Raw genomic sequence first — 14,612 nt, forward strand, 5'->3', positions numbered from 1 at the left:
ATTGTAAGCCCATTTGAGTCTCCTACAGGAGAGAAAGGGGGGATATAAATCCAAACTCTTCTTCTTCTCTTCTTTATTCCAGTGGGAACAGAAATAGGGAGAGAACCAAAATTGCATGATATCATGACATCACTTCCCCTTGCATTTAGAAGTGACATGGTGATGTTATGTGATATCACTTCCCAATTCCCCCCTCCAAATACTCCTACTGATTGCCAGTGCTCTGGCAACCCTCATTCTGATAGGTTCCTTTCAATAGCCCCTTCTTGCCCCATTCTTAGCACATCCCAGCCTTTATGCCAGAATGCTTCATGCTCTCACCACTGAGTTCATACCATTTTATCATCACTGCAACACTGTGAGTTGGCAAGGCATGTGCTATTTGCGGGCCGGAGACAGTTGCTACTTTTCATTGAAAGCATGTGACGGGAGCAAGCACCAAAAGGAAAGGTGGAATAAGATTGGTATTTTTATTCGATTGCGTCAGTTGTAGTTTTGCCCTGAATCTTAAATGTTAACAAGCTGGAATGGATCTAGAGGAGGGCAACCAAAATGGTAAAAGGTCTGGAATCCATGCCCTACGAGGAGAGACTTAGGGAGCTGGGGATGTTCAGTTTGATGAAGAGAAGGTTAAGAGGTGACATGATAGCCATGTTTAGATATTTGAAGGGATGTCATGTTGGTGAGGGAGCAAGCTTGTTTTCTGCTGCTCCAGAGACTAGGACACAGAGTAATGGGTTCAAGGTGAAGGAAAAGACATTCCACCTAAACGTCATCCGGAAAAACTTCTTGACAGTAAGGGCTGTTTGACAGAGGAACACACTACCTCGAAGTGTGGTGGAGTCTCCTTCTTTGGAGGTTTTTAAAGAGAGGCTGGATGGCCAGCTGACAGGAGTGTTTTCATTGTGTGTTCCTGAATTGCAGGGGGTTGAACTTGATGGCCCTTGTGGTCTCTTCCAACTCCATGATTCTATGATTCTATTCCTTTTATAAAGAAATTGCTGCTTGATTGACAGAGCCCTTCTGTTCCCAATGGGTCGGTCTTTCGTTTACTAGTCTCACGCCTCCATCCAGAGATCCTAAGTATTGTGCCATACCTTTCCCAAATCTACTGAACTGTACACCGAATCCAAGCCAGGCAGAATCAAATACATGGAAAAAGGGGGGGGGGGGGGGGGGAAATACACAAAGGCAACTCTCACACTCAAAGGCAACAGCAGTGTCAAATTGCATCCCATTTTGTCACTCCCCAGCCTCCCTCCATAAAACCTTCCCTGCTCTGCTCTGTGAAGGAAAATGACAAACGACCCCAGTCAAAAGCTCCCAACCAGGTCCTAAATCTTCTCTCCCGGTTCCCAACCCCCTGTTCCTTATTTTTGTCAATTAGTTTCAGGTTCTCCGTGAGTTCAGTTGAGTGACACATTTGTTCCAACTGGAGAAATAGATTGTCCCAATTATCTGCAAAGAAAAAAAACAACCCAGAATAAAGCGGGGGCAAGAAACGGGAGTGTGGGTGGGGGGTGAATATGAGCGCTGCTACAAACGGAAGAGCTCCTGAAGAACCAATAATCTGGTTTTTGCTAAACGGTTCGCTTGTTGGCTCTTTTGGAGGGCTCTACGGATGAGGGAGACTTGGGAAAGAAGACCAGATGCACTTCAAAAGATGGAATGTGGCAGCCCAAATGTAGGTATTCATGTATAGCTTTGCCTTCCTCACTGAGGCCGAATTCCCACTGAAAATTTAATCTAGATACAACCAAGTTTCAAAAGAATCGGCACCTTTTCATCCAGGTTCCAACATCCTCACTGCAGCATGTTTCTAATGACCAGAGGCATGCAGGAGGCCTGCCCGAGGTGGGTCTGGTGCCTGCTGTCGGGGGGGGGGGCAATTGTTCAGCTAGCAGCACCAACATTTCAGAGTATCTTTAGGAGACCCTCCTGATGATACCACCCAGGTTTGGTGAGGTTTGGTTCAGGAGGCCAAAGTTATGGACCCTCAAATGTGTACCCCCATCTCCTATTAGCTCCCATTGGAAACAATGGGGGATGGGCAACCCCTTTGGGAGTCCATAGCTTTGGACCCCCTGAAACAAAATTCATAAAACCTGGGTGGTATCAGTAGGAGACTCCTCTGATGATACCACCCAGGTTTGGTGAAGTTTGGTTCATTGGGGGCCAAAGTTATGGACCTTTAAATGTGTAGCCCCCATCTCCTATTAGCTCCCATTGGAGTGCTTTTTTCAAAAAGGTGCATATACAAGCAGGTCCAGGAAAATCCCATGATAAGGGGGAGGGGGAGCGCCAGAAACGGGACTGATCTGTGTTCCACGATTCAACCATGAGGAGATCTTGAAGGGAACCTAGATATTTCATGTGACTATCCCAGGATTAATCGCCAGCGAGGATATCACCTGAGACTCAAAGCAGATTAGGCCCCTTCCGCACACGCAGAATAATGCACTTACAATCCACTTTCAATACACTTTGCAGCTGGGTTTTACTGTGCGGAACAGCAAAATCCACTTGCAAACAATTGTGAAAGTGGATTGAAAGTGCTTTATTCTGCATGTGCGGAAGGGGCCTTGGTAAAGGTAGTCCCCTGTGCAAGCATCAAGTCATACTGACCCATGGAGTGACCTCACGTCATGGCATTTACTAGGCAGACTGTTTATGGGGTGGTTTGCCATTGCCTTCCCCAGTTACCCCCAGCAAGTGAAGTACTCATTTCACTGACCTTGGAGGGATGGAAGGCTGAGTCAACCTCAAGCCAGCTATCTGATCCCAACTTCCGTCTGGATCAAACTCAGATTGTGAGCAGCGCTTGTACTGCAGTACTGAAGCTTAACACTCAGTGCCACAGAGCTCTCTTCAAAGTGGATTACACAATGTAAAAACAATGCAGCCACATAGCATGAGACATCTAATCAGGTCAGGCAACAGGGTTAGGTTTACAAAATTAGAACAATGCAAAATTGGACCACATATAATATTGGAAAAGGGGCAGAACAGCATTCGGGTCCAGAAGCACCTTAAAGGCTCACAATGTGTCCAGGGTAGATTTGTTCTGGTCTGGATAACTCAGGCTCAGAGGCGTATATAGGGAAAATGCAGCCCGGTGCAAAATCTGAGTTTTCCACCCCTCCCCCCCACATGGGCGGCTGCCCTCCTCCACCATGACCAAACATCTTTTTTGGCACCAGGTCTTAAAGTCAGCGTATGGACCCGGGGGGAAGGAGGAGGGGTGTGGGGCAGTGGTGGGATCCAAAAATGTTAGTAACAGGTTCCCTTGGTGGTGGGATTCAAACAGTGGTGTAGCGCCAATTGGGATGGGCGGGACACGATGGGGGCGTGGCTGGGTATTCCGGGGCGGGGCATTAACAATTTCTCTGTTATTGTAAAAAACTCTTACTGTAAAAAAAGTTCCTAATTTCCAGCTGGTATCTTTCTGTCCATAATTTAAACTCATTATAGCAAGTCCTATCGTCTACTGCCAACAGAAACAACTACTTCTCCTCTAATTGACTGCCTGTCAAATACTTAATACTTACTGTGGGAACCTCACCCCCATGATGCTTTTTTCACATCTATTTTTGGCCTATGTGGAATCACCCAATGTGAGCCAACTTTAACCACCAGGTCTGGAAATTGAGGGCATGACCCCTCAACTCAATTTTGATTCCACTGTGTTACTACTCCATGGAATGACAAAGAGTTAAACCTGGCCTTTCTGATTAACGGAGCTAATTTTTGTTTCTATAACTGTAACGGTATCATGTACTTCCTTCAATATTTCAAATGAAATAACCACAGTGAGCTTTTGATCACATGCAAATATATTTAAATTTAATTGACAGCTCTATTTTTAGCCCACCGGGCCCCTTGTTTTATGGCTACGCAAAGGTACCTCTGCTCTTTCTGGCAATAATTAGCATTGCGTCCCGTGCAAATCACAGGCCAAAGATACAAAACCTGCTTGGTGTAATTTACGATGCTATTCAGATTTTTGACTATTATCTATTAATTACGGCCATGAACATGTCTCGTTTATTTAAATGCAATGGCTCTAATCAACAGTGCAATTTTAAAAACTCCAGCAAGAGTAAAATCCAAAACCATCAAGCTGTACATGGAATAAATGTTTATAAAAGACCTTTGCTTTCTTCTTTTCAGAAATGTACAAACGACAACGTGGATTGCGGTAATAAAAAAAACCTGTAACAGGAAAGGTGCATAAAAGTCACTTGGTGTGTTATGATATGTCTCAGCATTTTATTCTTAAATCAGGAATGAGTGAGTTTTCACCCTGCTAAATGGGTTGGAACGAAAGATGGGCTTGCTGAGTCAACCCAGTGGTTCCTCTAATCCAGAAGCCCTTTTCCCACTATAGGCAGTCAGGTACCCCAAATAACCTCAAAAAGCAGGAGAAGGAGAAGAGGAGGAGGAGGAGTTTGGATTTATATCCCCCCCTTTCTCTCCTGTTAGGAGACTCAAAGGGACTTACAATCTCCTTTCCCTTCCCCCCACCCCCAACAAACACCCTGTGAGGTGGGTGGGGCTGAGAGTACTGTGGCTAGCCCAAGATCACCCAGCTGGCATGTGTTGGAGTGCACAGACTAATCTGGTTCATCAGATAAGCCTCCACAGCTCTGGTGGAAGAGCGGGGAATCAAACCTCGTTCTCCAGATTAGAGTGCACCTGCTCTTAACCACTATGCCACTGCTGCTCCTGAAACAAGGCATGAAGATATAGCCCTCCCGATGTCCGCAGTGGCTGTTATTCAAAGATACTGTTCTGTGTGTCTGGGGACTGCAGGCATCCCCCACTGCCCTGAGCTTGACTTCGGTCAGGGAGGGCGAGATATAAATTGAACAAAAAATGTTTTTTTAAAAAATGTGAGCAGGGCCAGGTGTGCAAGTGGACTTATGTCACATCTGGCTAGCCTTGTCAGCTCCAGGGTGGAGATTTTGGGGGTGGAGCCTGAGGAAGGCGGGTTTTGGGGAGGAGCTTCAGTGGGGCATCAGGTATAGAGTCCGCCTCCCAAAGCAGCCATTTTCTCCAGGTGACTTGATCTCTGCTACCTGGAGATCAGTTGTTATAGTGGGAGATCTCCAGCTACCCTCTGGAGATTGGCAACCCAACTTGATCCCCACCTCGACTCCCTCTAGAGAGCTCCTGCTTCACCCCCCTTATTCCATCTGACTTCCAGCAGCCAATCAACTTCTTCTTTCTCTCAGAATCTAAATTGCTCTTTCTTTACACACAGATGCACATCTGTCAGCCCCTCAGGAAACAGGCGTTACCTCTTGCATGCTCTGATGGTGTTAGGTCTCGGACCTTCAGCCAATAAACAGACTCTGGATTCTTGATCAGCCACGTTTATTGAAAGGCAGCAAGTACCTAGCTTGAGAAAGCCGGTTCTGTTCGACCTGGCTTTCCTGGGTCTCTTTATCCTTGCCCAATTCCCACCCACCCCCCTCCTGCTTTCCCAGAGAAAGTGTGAAAAGAGTTGTTTGGAGGCTTAGCCACCTCAAGGTCATGATAGGGATAGTTGTAGCCACCTGCCTCGCCTCCCCCCCCCCCCCTCAGCCAAACAGGCACATCCTGTTTCCCCTTCCAAGAGAGGCTCTTCAGGGTCACTAGCCTAGTTATCTGCAATCAGTGTCAAGGCTACAAATATCAGAGAAGGGGAGGGGGGGAGAAGAGGAAGGCCCTTTACATATCAATCAGGTTACAAATCAAACAGGTTTGCAGACTTCATTCCTGACAGATGGGCACTTACGATGGAGCTGGTTTTTTTTAAAAAAAAAAAAAATTAAGGCCCAATAAGAGCATAGCTCCCTCCCAATGAGATGTTCTCCACCACAAAATCCAGACTTTTTGAATTAGAACATCAGGAATTGATGGCCCATGCAAAAAAAGCTCTGCTCTCCCCTCTCCTTTAATTTCTGTATTTTATTTTAAACCCTGCAACTCATGCCAGTAAAAAAAAAGTTATTAAGAAACATGACCGTTCCTTTATTATAGCAGGTTCTGATTTCTCCTGAGGCACATGCCATCTTCAAACAGCCTAGGGAGGGGATCGCCAGCATGGCATCCATAGGTACCTGCCAATACTTTTCTTGGCAGCTTACAAGTGTTTTTAGAAAGTGGGTAGGACGAGCTTGGAGCAGCAGTGGCTAAGAGAAGGTGTACTCTAATCTGGAGGAACCAGGTTTGATTCCTCGCTCTGCTGCCTGAGCTGTGGAGTTCTGGGGAATTCAGATTAGCCCAGGGAACCGATACCATTTCATTCCCAGTCAGCATGGCCAATTGGCCATGCTGGCAGGGGCTGGGATGGGAACCTCGCGGCTCTCCCAGATGTTGAGGAGAGCTACAGAGGTTCCCATCAGCCCCAGTCAGCAGCATAGCCCAGTGGCCATGCTGGCAGAAGGCAGTACCGGATTAGCCTGTACACAAGCCAGCTGGGTGACCTTGGGCTATTCACAGTTCTTCTGAGTTCTCTCAGCCCCACCTACCTCACAGGGTGTTTGTTGTGAGGGGGGTGGGGAGGGAAAAAAGTTTATAAGCCCCTTTGAGTCTCTTACAGTAGAGAAAGGGGGGATATAAATCCAACTCTTCTTCTTCTTCCCAGCAGGGCTGCTGATTGGCCACTGGATATCTAAATGGCTTCACGGATATTTTTAAAATGTTGTTTTGGGAGTTGCTGCTATAACAGCACAAGGATCTTTACAGCATAACTGAATTTAAGCTTGTCTGGAGAAAAAGATACTTTAAAACACTATGTTCATTTCAAAAGGCATCTCATTAGAGTTTCTGCCTGAAATGTTGAAGAGCTACTATTCGAGTCATGTATAAGCTCACTCCCTGACAGTTTGTGGTTGGCTCCGCCTCCTACGATGGCCGCTTTGTGGTTGGTTCCGCCTCCAGCAGGCAGCCATTTTGTGGTTGGGCCTACCACCCCATGCAAAAACTCCAGAGCTGCCCTTAGACTAAAAATAGTTAGGGACTCCCTCTACGGGACCAACCCATTCACGGTAAACTCACATCATATTGCCTCAAAACGTGGAAGTTTTGCTTAGCTATTAGGAGTAATTAGTGGTCACAGGGCCATCCTACACAGACTGGTCCAAGCTGTCGCCACATCTTGTGGTGGTGAGTTCCACAGATCATTTGGGTGTGATGTGGACAACCTCTGTTGGCATTCCACAATGACATAAACAAAAGTTATATATTAAGCTATATGGTAAGGTAACTTGCCTACCTGAGCTGAATAGCCTAAGCTAGCCAAACGTCATAAGATTTCAGACGTTAGAAGCAGGATTGGCCCTGATCAGTATTTGTATGGGGGGCCACCAAGAGATACCAGGGGTGCCACCCAGGTGGCCTGATCTGGGTTGGAAAATACCTGGAGATTTTGGGGGTGGAGCCTGAGGAGATTGGGGAGGGAAGGGGTTTCAACAGGGTATAATGCCATAGAGTACACTTTCCAGAGTGTCCGTTTTCTACAGGTGAATTGATCTCTGTTGACTGGAGATCACTTGTAATAGTGGGAGACCTCCACCTACCCCCTCGAGATTGGCAATCTCCATTGCTACAAAGAGGCAGGCAATGGCCATTACTTCCGAATATCTCCTGCCTTAAACACCCTACAGGGTCATCACAGTGGTGGGATCCAAAAATTTTAGTAATAGGTTCCCATGGTGGTGGGATTCAAACAGTGGCGTAGCGGGGCGGGGCGGGGCGGGGCACAACAGGGGCGGGGGCGGGGCATTAATAATTTATCTGTTACTGTAAAAAACTCTTACTGTAAAAAAAAGTTCCTAATTAACAGCCCAACAGGGAGAATTATCCTGTTTTCTACCTTCACTAACCAGCCACATAGGAAACAACAGGACTTTATGATTTTTGGACCTAATGGAATTTCTAACGGAAAAGCAGACCCAATTAGTAACCCCCTCTCAGCACACACAAATGATTAGTAACCCACTCTCAGGAACTGGTGAGAACCTGCTGGATCCCACCTCTGGATCATCATAAATCATGGGTCACTTGACAGCAAAGAAAAAAAGAAAGAAGGAAGAAAAAAACTTGTTCTTTCCGTGCAAACTCCCTTTGGGAAGGTTGCCTGCCCCCTCCCTTTTTAGTTGTCATCCTTGGTATAATGTTACTTTGGTAGAACTGGTCAATTTCATGTCACTTTCACTGGGACGTTTCCCATTAAACAACAAAAGGGGAAAAAAGCCCATTTGATTATTCTGAAAAGGTGGCCCGAAAAGTCATCAAGTGGTGGTGCTTTTGGGACTGAACTTTGGGGGGGGGGGAAGTCCAGGGCTCAGGTTCATTTCAGCAAGCCCCCTCCCCCCCAGGCAGGTCATAGCTTATACAACCAGTATAGTCTAGTGGTTAGAGTAACAGATTAGGATCTCAGAGACCCAGGTCCAAACCCCCCACTCTGCTGTGGAAGTTTGCCTAATGACCAGTCTCACATACCCAGCCTAGCTTACTTCACAGAATTGTTGTGAGGATGAAGAAGAGTTTGGATTTATATCCCTCCCTTTCTCTCCTGTAAGGAGACTCGAAGGGGCTTACAAACTCCTTTTCCTCCCCCTCCCCCTGCACAACAAACACCCTGTGAGGTGGGTGGGGCTATGAGAGCTCCAAAGAGCTGTGAACAGCCCAAGGTCACCCAGCTGGCATGTGCGGGAGCGCACAAGCTAATCTGGTTCCCCAGATAAGCCTCCACAGCTCAAGTGGTAGAGCGGGGAATCAAACCGGGTTCTGCAGGTTACAGTGCAGTAGGATATAAAGCCTTAGAGTCGACCCTCCAACGCAGTCATTTTCTCCAGGGGGGTCTGATCTTGGTTATCTGAAGACCAATTTTAATGGCAGGAGATCTCCAGGCGCCACCTGAAGGTTGGCATCCTTACGATGCCAAAAGCCACTTTGAGTCCTTGTTCGGCAGAAAAGAAAAGAATTAATCAATAGCTTTGAACTTGCAAATATCCTTGCATATATTACTACCAGTGAGGGGAAGGGGGGGAATAAGACCCATAAATCCAGAATCTAAAGTTGCTACCCATGGGGTTCTGTGTGGTTTCCGGGCGTAGCAGCAGCAGTGGCGTAGGAGGTTAAGAGCTCGTGTATCTAATCTGGAGGAACCGGGTTTGATTCCCAGCTCTGCCACCTGAGCTGTGGAGGCTTATCTGGGGAATTCAGATTAGCCTGTACACTCCCACACACGCCAGCTGGGTGACCTTGGGCTAGTCACAGCTTCTTGGAGCTCTCTCAGCCCCACCTACCTCACAGGGTGTTTGTTGTGAGGGGGGAAGGGCAAGGAGATTGAGTCTCCTGCAGGAGAGAAAGGGGGGATATAAATCCGAACTCTTCTTCTTCTTCAGGTATGGTTGCATTTAGCAGTTTTTTCCCGACGTTTCTCTTTCATCTGTGGCTGGCATTCAGAGGATTGTCTGAAGATGCCATCCGCAGATGCAGATCCTCTGAAGATGCCAGCCACAGATGATCCTCTGAAGATGCCAGCCTCTGAAGATGCCAGCCACAGATGATCCTCTGAAGATGCCAGCCACAGATTCAGGCAAAACGTCAGGAGAAAATGCTGCTAGAACACGGCCATACAGCCCGGAAACCACACAGCACCCCAGTGATTCCGACCGTGAAAGCCTTCGACAATACACTGCGACCCATGTTTATATGACCCCAAAATGAAATTTGGATGTAAATCTGCTTGCTAAAAAACCCATCTACTGTGTTCCCTCCCCCACACCAATTCATAAAGCGTCCGCTATGCCTAAGCCACTAGCTTTTCTGTTCAATTAGCGTCTAACGAGAGAATCACCTTCCCAATTATTAAAAAATTGGTGTCCTGTCCGGTAACAACATCCCAGTCTGACGCTAGGTGGAGCCCTGCTGACAAAGAAATTGCCTGGGGACGTTTTATTCCTGCAACCAAGCTTGAAACAGTTTCAACGTGGGGGAAAAGCAGGCATTTTTAAACATTTTGTGCTACCAATAAGGCCGATGGCGTCCCCACAAGCTGGAATGAAACGTCCCGGGACAGCTTGTACCGCAAACATCACGCCTTCGAGAGGCAGGCTCTTCCTGTTCTTATCTGGCCAGCTAAGCACAATGTTCCCTTCTGGGCCGTTAATGTTTCTTTAAATATTTCTATTAGTCGAGCATTGGCTTCCCCCAGTTCCTGCCTGCGCAGCGGAGAACAGGGGAAGGTTAAACTGAACTTCCCTGGAGGCACCATGAAAGGAGATCCCAGGCTGCAATTTCTCCAGCCGGGTGAAAAAGAAAACTTGTGAGGAAAAGCCTGGGAGCCTGTCACCCTCTCCTTTTAAGCTGGAAATAGGAATGTGTAAGGTACCTTCAAGTTGCAGCTGACCTATGGTGACCCCAGCAAGGGGTTGTCGGGGCAAAGAAGAGGTAGAGGTGGTTTGCCAGAACCTTCCTCTGCAGAGTCTTCTTTGGTGGTCTCTCTTCCAACTGCTGACCCTACTTGGAGGCCGATGATGATGATGATGATGATGATGATGATGATGATGATGATGATGATGAAGAAGAAGAAGAAGAAGAAGAAGAAGAAGAAGAAGAGGAGGAGGAGGAGGAGGAGGAGCAGGAGGAGGAGGAGCAGGAGGAGGAGGAGCAGGAGGAGGAGGATTTATACCCTACCTTCAGTGGTGGGATCCAAAAATTTTAGTAATAGGCCCGGTGGTGGATTTCAACCAGGCATAGCGCCCAATGGGACGGCTGGGCACTCCATCGGGCCGCGGCCAGGCATCTGGGGCAGGGCATTCCCATGGGCTGTGAGTGACGAGCTGCTACTGGTCCTTGGGTGGGAAACAAATGCACGCAGGCTGCCACGCACGCCGGTGCACCTCCTGCTAGACTGCTTCAAGTTCTGCGCGCTACTGCTGAGAGGAGGGGCATAACTAAGGCAAAAATCACGTGGCAAAATCACCAATTAGTAACCCCCTCTCGGCACACACAAATAATTAGTAACCTACTCGAACCTGTGAGAACCTGTTGATCTCACCTCTGCCTACCTTTCTCCTGTAAGTGAGACTCAAGGTGGCTTACAAACTCCTTTCCTTTTCTCCTTCCAGCCCAAGGTCACCCAGCAGGAATGTAGGAGTGCGGAAACACGGATAAGCCTCAGCTACTCAGGTGGAGGAGTGGGGAATCAAACCTGGTTCTCCAGATTAGAATCCCCCTGCTCTTAACCACTGCACCACGCTGATACCTTCAATGATGCGGCTGGCCTCCACGCGGGCTAGACTTACAGTCCTGGTTCCCTGCCTGGTAAACACTCTTCCTCCAGATGTCCCACACCGCGATCTTGGTGAGTTCTCAAGAGGGCCTGTAAGACGGAGTTGTTCCACCGGCCTTTGGGAGTGTCCAGCCGCCGATATGAGTGCCCCCCCCGCCTCCTCCTACATTTTGGGGCCCATTAACACTATGGGCTCACTCCCTTTTTTTCTCTCCTTCTGGGGAGAGTTTAGCAGGGAATGCTGGGCGGCATTGCTGTTATTAGTCGCTCTTAAATTGCCGCATTTTAACCAAATTATTTACAGTCTATTATGTAACTGTTATTTTATAGTTGTTCACCACCAGATTCTTCGTGGCTGGGCGGTCTATAAGACTGAGAAATAAATAAATAAATAAATAAATAAATAAATAAATAAATAAATAAATAAATAAATAAATAAATAAAGTTGCAGCTGACTTCAATGGTGACTCCAGCAAGGGTTTTCAGGGCAAATGAGAAGTAGCGGTGGCTTGCCAGATCCTTCCTTTGCAGAGTCTTCCTTGCTGGTCTCTCTTCCAAAGCTCACCCTGCTTGGAGGTCAAAATCTGACGAGATCATGCCATACCATGCTGCCTTCCCTCCAGGAAATTTGGAGAGCCTCGGCTGATGTTCTTGAAGCACCCTTCTGTCCTTCCACACACACACACCTCCTAACTTTGACAAGCTGAAGGCTGAGGTGTCTGTCCCTTGCACTTAGAATTATAAGGCTATGGACCACACTGCAAGAAAGTTGTACGCACACAGGTTAATGGGACTAGAGTCGAAGGGAAAGGGAATGAACCTTCATGAATGACGGATGCGGGAAGATGCCTTTAAAAAAAATTGAACAAGGTGTTTCCTGCGGGGCAAAATTATTACAAAATAGGGCCAGCCATGCACAGGGGCTAGGAAAATTTGGATCTGCAAAGCTGAAGCAATAGGATGTTTTGGAGGATGTTAATTCATAGGGTTGCCATACATCCAAAGTGGCCTAAAGGCACTTAACACACATACACACTTTGGCCATTTGTTAACTGATTGCAGTGGGTTTTTCATGCTGTTTTTTGTTTAAACAAGGCAATTATCCTGCTGTATGGTCACAAGCCTTTATTGGCATAAAATAAACATACAAAATCAGCATACAAAATTTGCCCATTTTGTTTCATTAATTAGGACACTGGTATTGTAATAATAATTAATATATTATATCTCTCTAAATTATAGGACATTCCTTCAGCTAAGTTAACTCACTGAAGGAATGTCCTATAGTTACAGAAGGACCATGTATATATTTTAGTATTTAGTATTTTAGTACCAGTGTCTATAATTGTGGATGTTTTGGAGGATGTTAATTCATAGGATTGCCATACATCCAAAGTGGCCTAAAGGCACTTAACACACATACACACTTTGGCCATTTGTTAACTGATTGCAGTGGGTTTTTCATGCTGTTTTTTGTTTAAACAAGGCAATTATCCTGCTGTAAAGTGTCCTCAGCTGAGCTGATCCTCAATTTTGCCTTACCCCTAGCAGAGATGGTTGCCTGACACCTTTTTTTTGGGGGGGGGCAGGGGGTGCCATCTTTGGTCTAGTGTTAATTTGCTAGACCATGTAAGTTTTAGGTCAGTTTCAAGCAAGCAATAGACACTCAGTGTGAAACTAAAAAACCTGCCGCGATTCTCTGATCTGAGGCACATTGAGTTTGGAAGAAGGGGAAACGTGTGTTTCCAAAAATCCAACCTGAACGGAATGAAGTGAAGGAGACCACAAGTTCATAAATGGCCTTCCTTTCCTATCCATTCAAATTATACCTTGCTGCTCAGGGTACAGATCAATTGACATTGTCTCTGGCGTATCTGGTGCCACAGCCATTCCAGGCTGCTTTGACTAGGAAAGAATAAAGGTTTTGCATATCACAGTTTGCTCACTTGTTTGGACTGACTGAATATTCTGATCAGTCTACCTTGTGGTTTGAGGGATTTCCAGGTTACCCTTGCCAATGCAAAAGTTTGCAGCTGGCTGATTCAGAGTTTTGCAATGTGAGCTACTCCTGAATTCCTTTGGAACTGGTGATCATCTGTAGACCTGTAGAATCAACACAGCTGGATATGTAAATTCTTAGTGGAAATGTCTCCTGCAGGCACTCAGGTCACTTCCTGTGAATGGAACCCTCCGGTTTGCCCAGAGAGCAGTGTGGGGAAGAAGAAGAAGAAGAAGAAGAAGAAGAAGAAGAAGAAGAAGAAGAAGAAGAAGAAGAAGAAGAAGAAGAAGAAGAAGAAGAAGAAGAAGAAGAAGAAGAAGAAGAAGAAGAAGAAGAAGAAGAAGAAGAAGAAGAAGAAGAAGAAGAAGAAGAAGAAGAAGAAGAAGAAGAAGAAGAAGAGGAGGAGGAGGAGGAGGAGGAGGAGGAGGAGGAGGGGAGGAGGAGGAGGAGGAGGAGGGGGGGCTGGGGAGGCCAAAAGCTGGCCTGCATGGAGTCTAGGGGTGGGGCCATTCAGGGCGGTGGGACTTGGGGGCTCGGTGGGGGGGGGCAGCCTCTGTACAGGCCGAGCCCCACCCCCGACCTCTGTGCAGGCCGAGCCCCGCCCCCGGACTCCGTGCAGATTCTGAACTGGAAGAGAGCTAGAGGGCATCTTGTCCAAATTCCTGCCTACAGAGATGAAGTCCACTGGAGAAAATGGCAGTTTTGGAAGGCGGACAGTATGGCATCATGCCCCCATTGATCTGCCTCCCCTCCCCAAACATCGACCTCCCCAGACTGCTCTGGGCACCAAGAATTTCCCCACTGGTTGGCAAGCCTAGAGGCGGCAGAGTATTTATTCCATGGCTGCTGCTGTTGCAAATTGTATTTGACAAGTTCATCAGGATATCCAGAGCTACGGTATCACTGATAAGTAGCACCCAGCCTTTGCCTCCAACCCTCCAGCAGTACTTCATTCCATTCTCCAGTTGTGCTTACCATTGGGAAGTTCTTAACCTGGAACCGGAATCTGGTCTCCTGCCGCTTAAGTGCTCTTGATCTAGTCTTGTCCTCTGGAGCAGCAGAGAACGAGTCTTTGCCCTCTTCCATGCCTTTCACGTCACTGAAGAGCATGATCACGTTTCCAGCCGGGTTCCTCTTCTCCAGGCTAAACACACCCAGTTCCTTCAGCCTTTCCACACTGGCCTTGTTTTCTGGGGCCCCAACAGGGACAGGAAGTCGGTTTCAGGTAGCCGGCTCAAGGTTAACTCAGCCTTCCATTCTTCCGAGGACAGTAAAATGAGTATGCAGCTTGCTGAGGGTAAAATGTGAATGACTGGGGAAGGC

At 47.1% G+C, this 14,612-nt stretch overlaps 1 protein-coding gene across 1 annotated transcript in view; it reads right to left on the reverse strand.

The window, feature by feature from the left end:
* MYL10 (myosin light chain 10) overlaps nucleotides 1-14,284 on the reverse strand; it is a 58,584-nt gene extending 44,300 nt beyond the window's left edge. Inside the window, exon 1 of the mRNA XM_048519077.1 lies at nucleotides 14,265-14,284. Within this exon, the coding sequence (XP_048375034.1) occupies nucleotides 14,265-14,267 (3 nt within the window). The 5' untranslated portion in view covers nucleotides 14,268-14,284. The remainder of the gene's footprint in view (nucleotides 1-14,264) is intronic.
* Nucleotides 14,285-14,612: the final 328 nt, after the last annotated feature.

This window comes from Sphaerodactylus townsendi, linkage group LG16 (genome assembly GCF_021028975.2).
Source record: "Sphaerodactylus townsendi isolate TG3544 linkage group LG16, MPM_Stown_v2.3, whole genome shotgun sequence".
NCBI classification, from domain to species: Eukaryota; Metazoa; Chordata; class Lepidosauria; order Squamata; family Sphaerodactylidae; genus Sphaerodactylus; species Sphaerodactylus townsendi.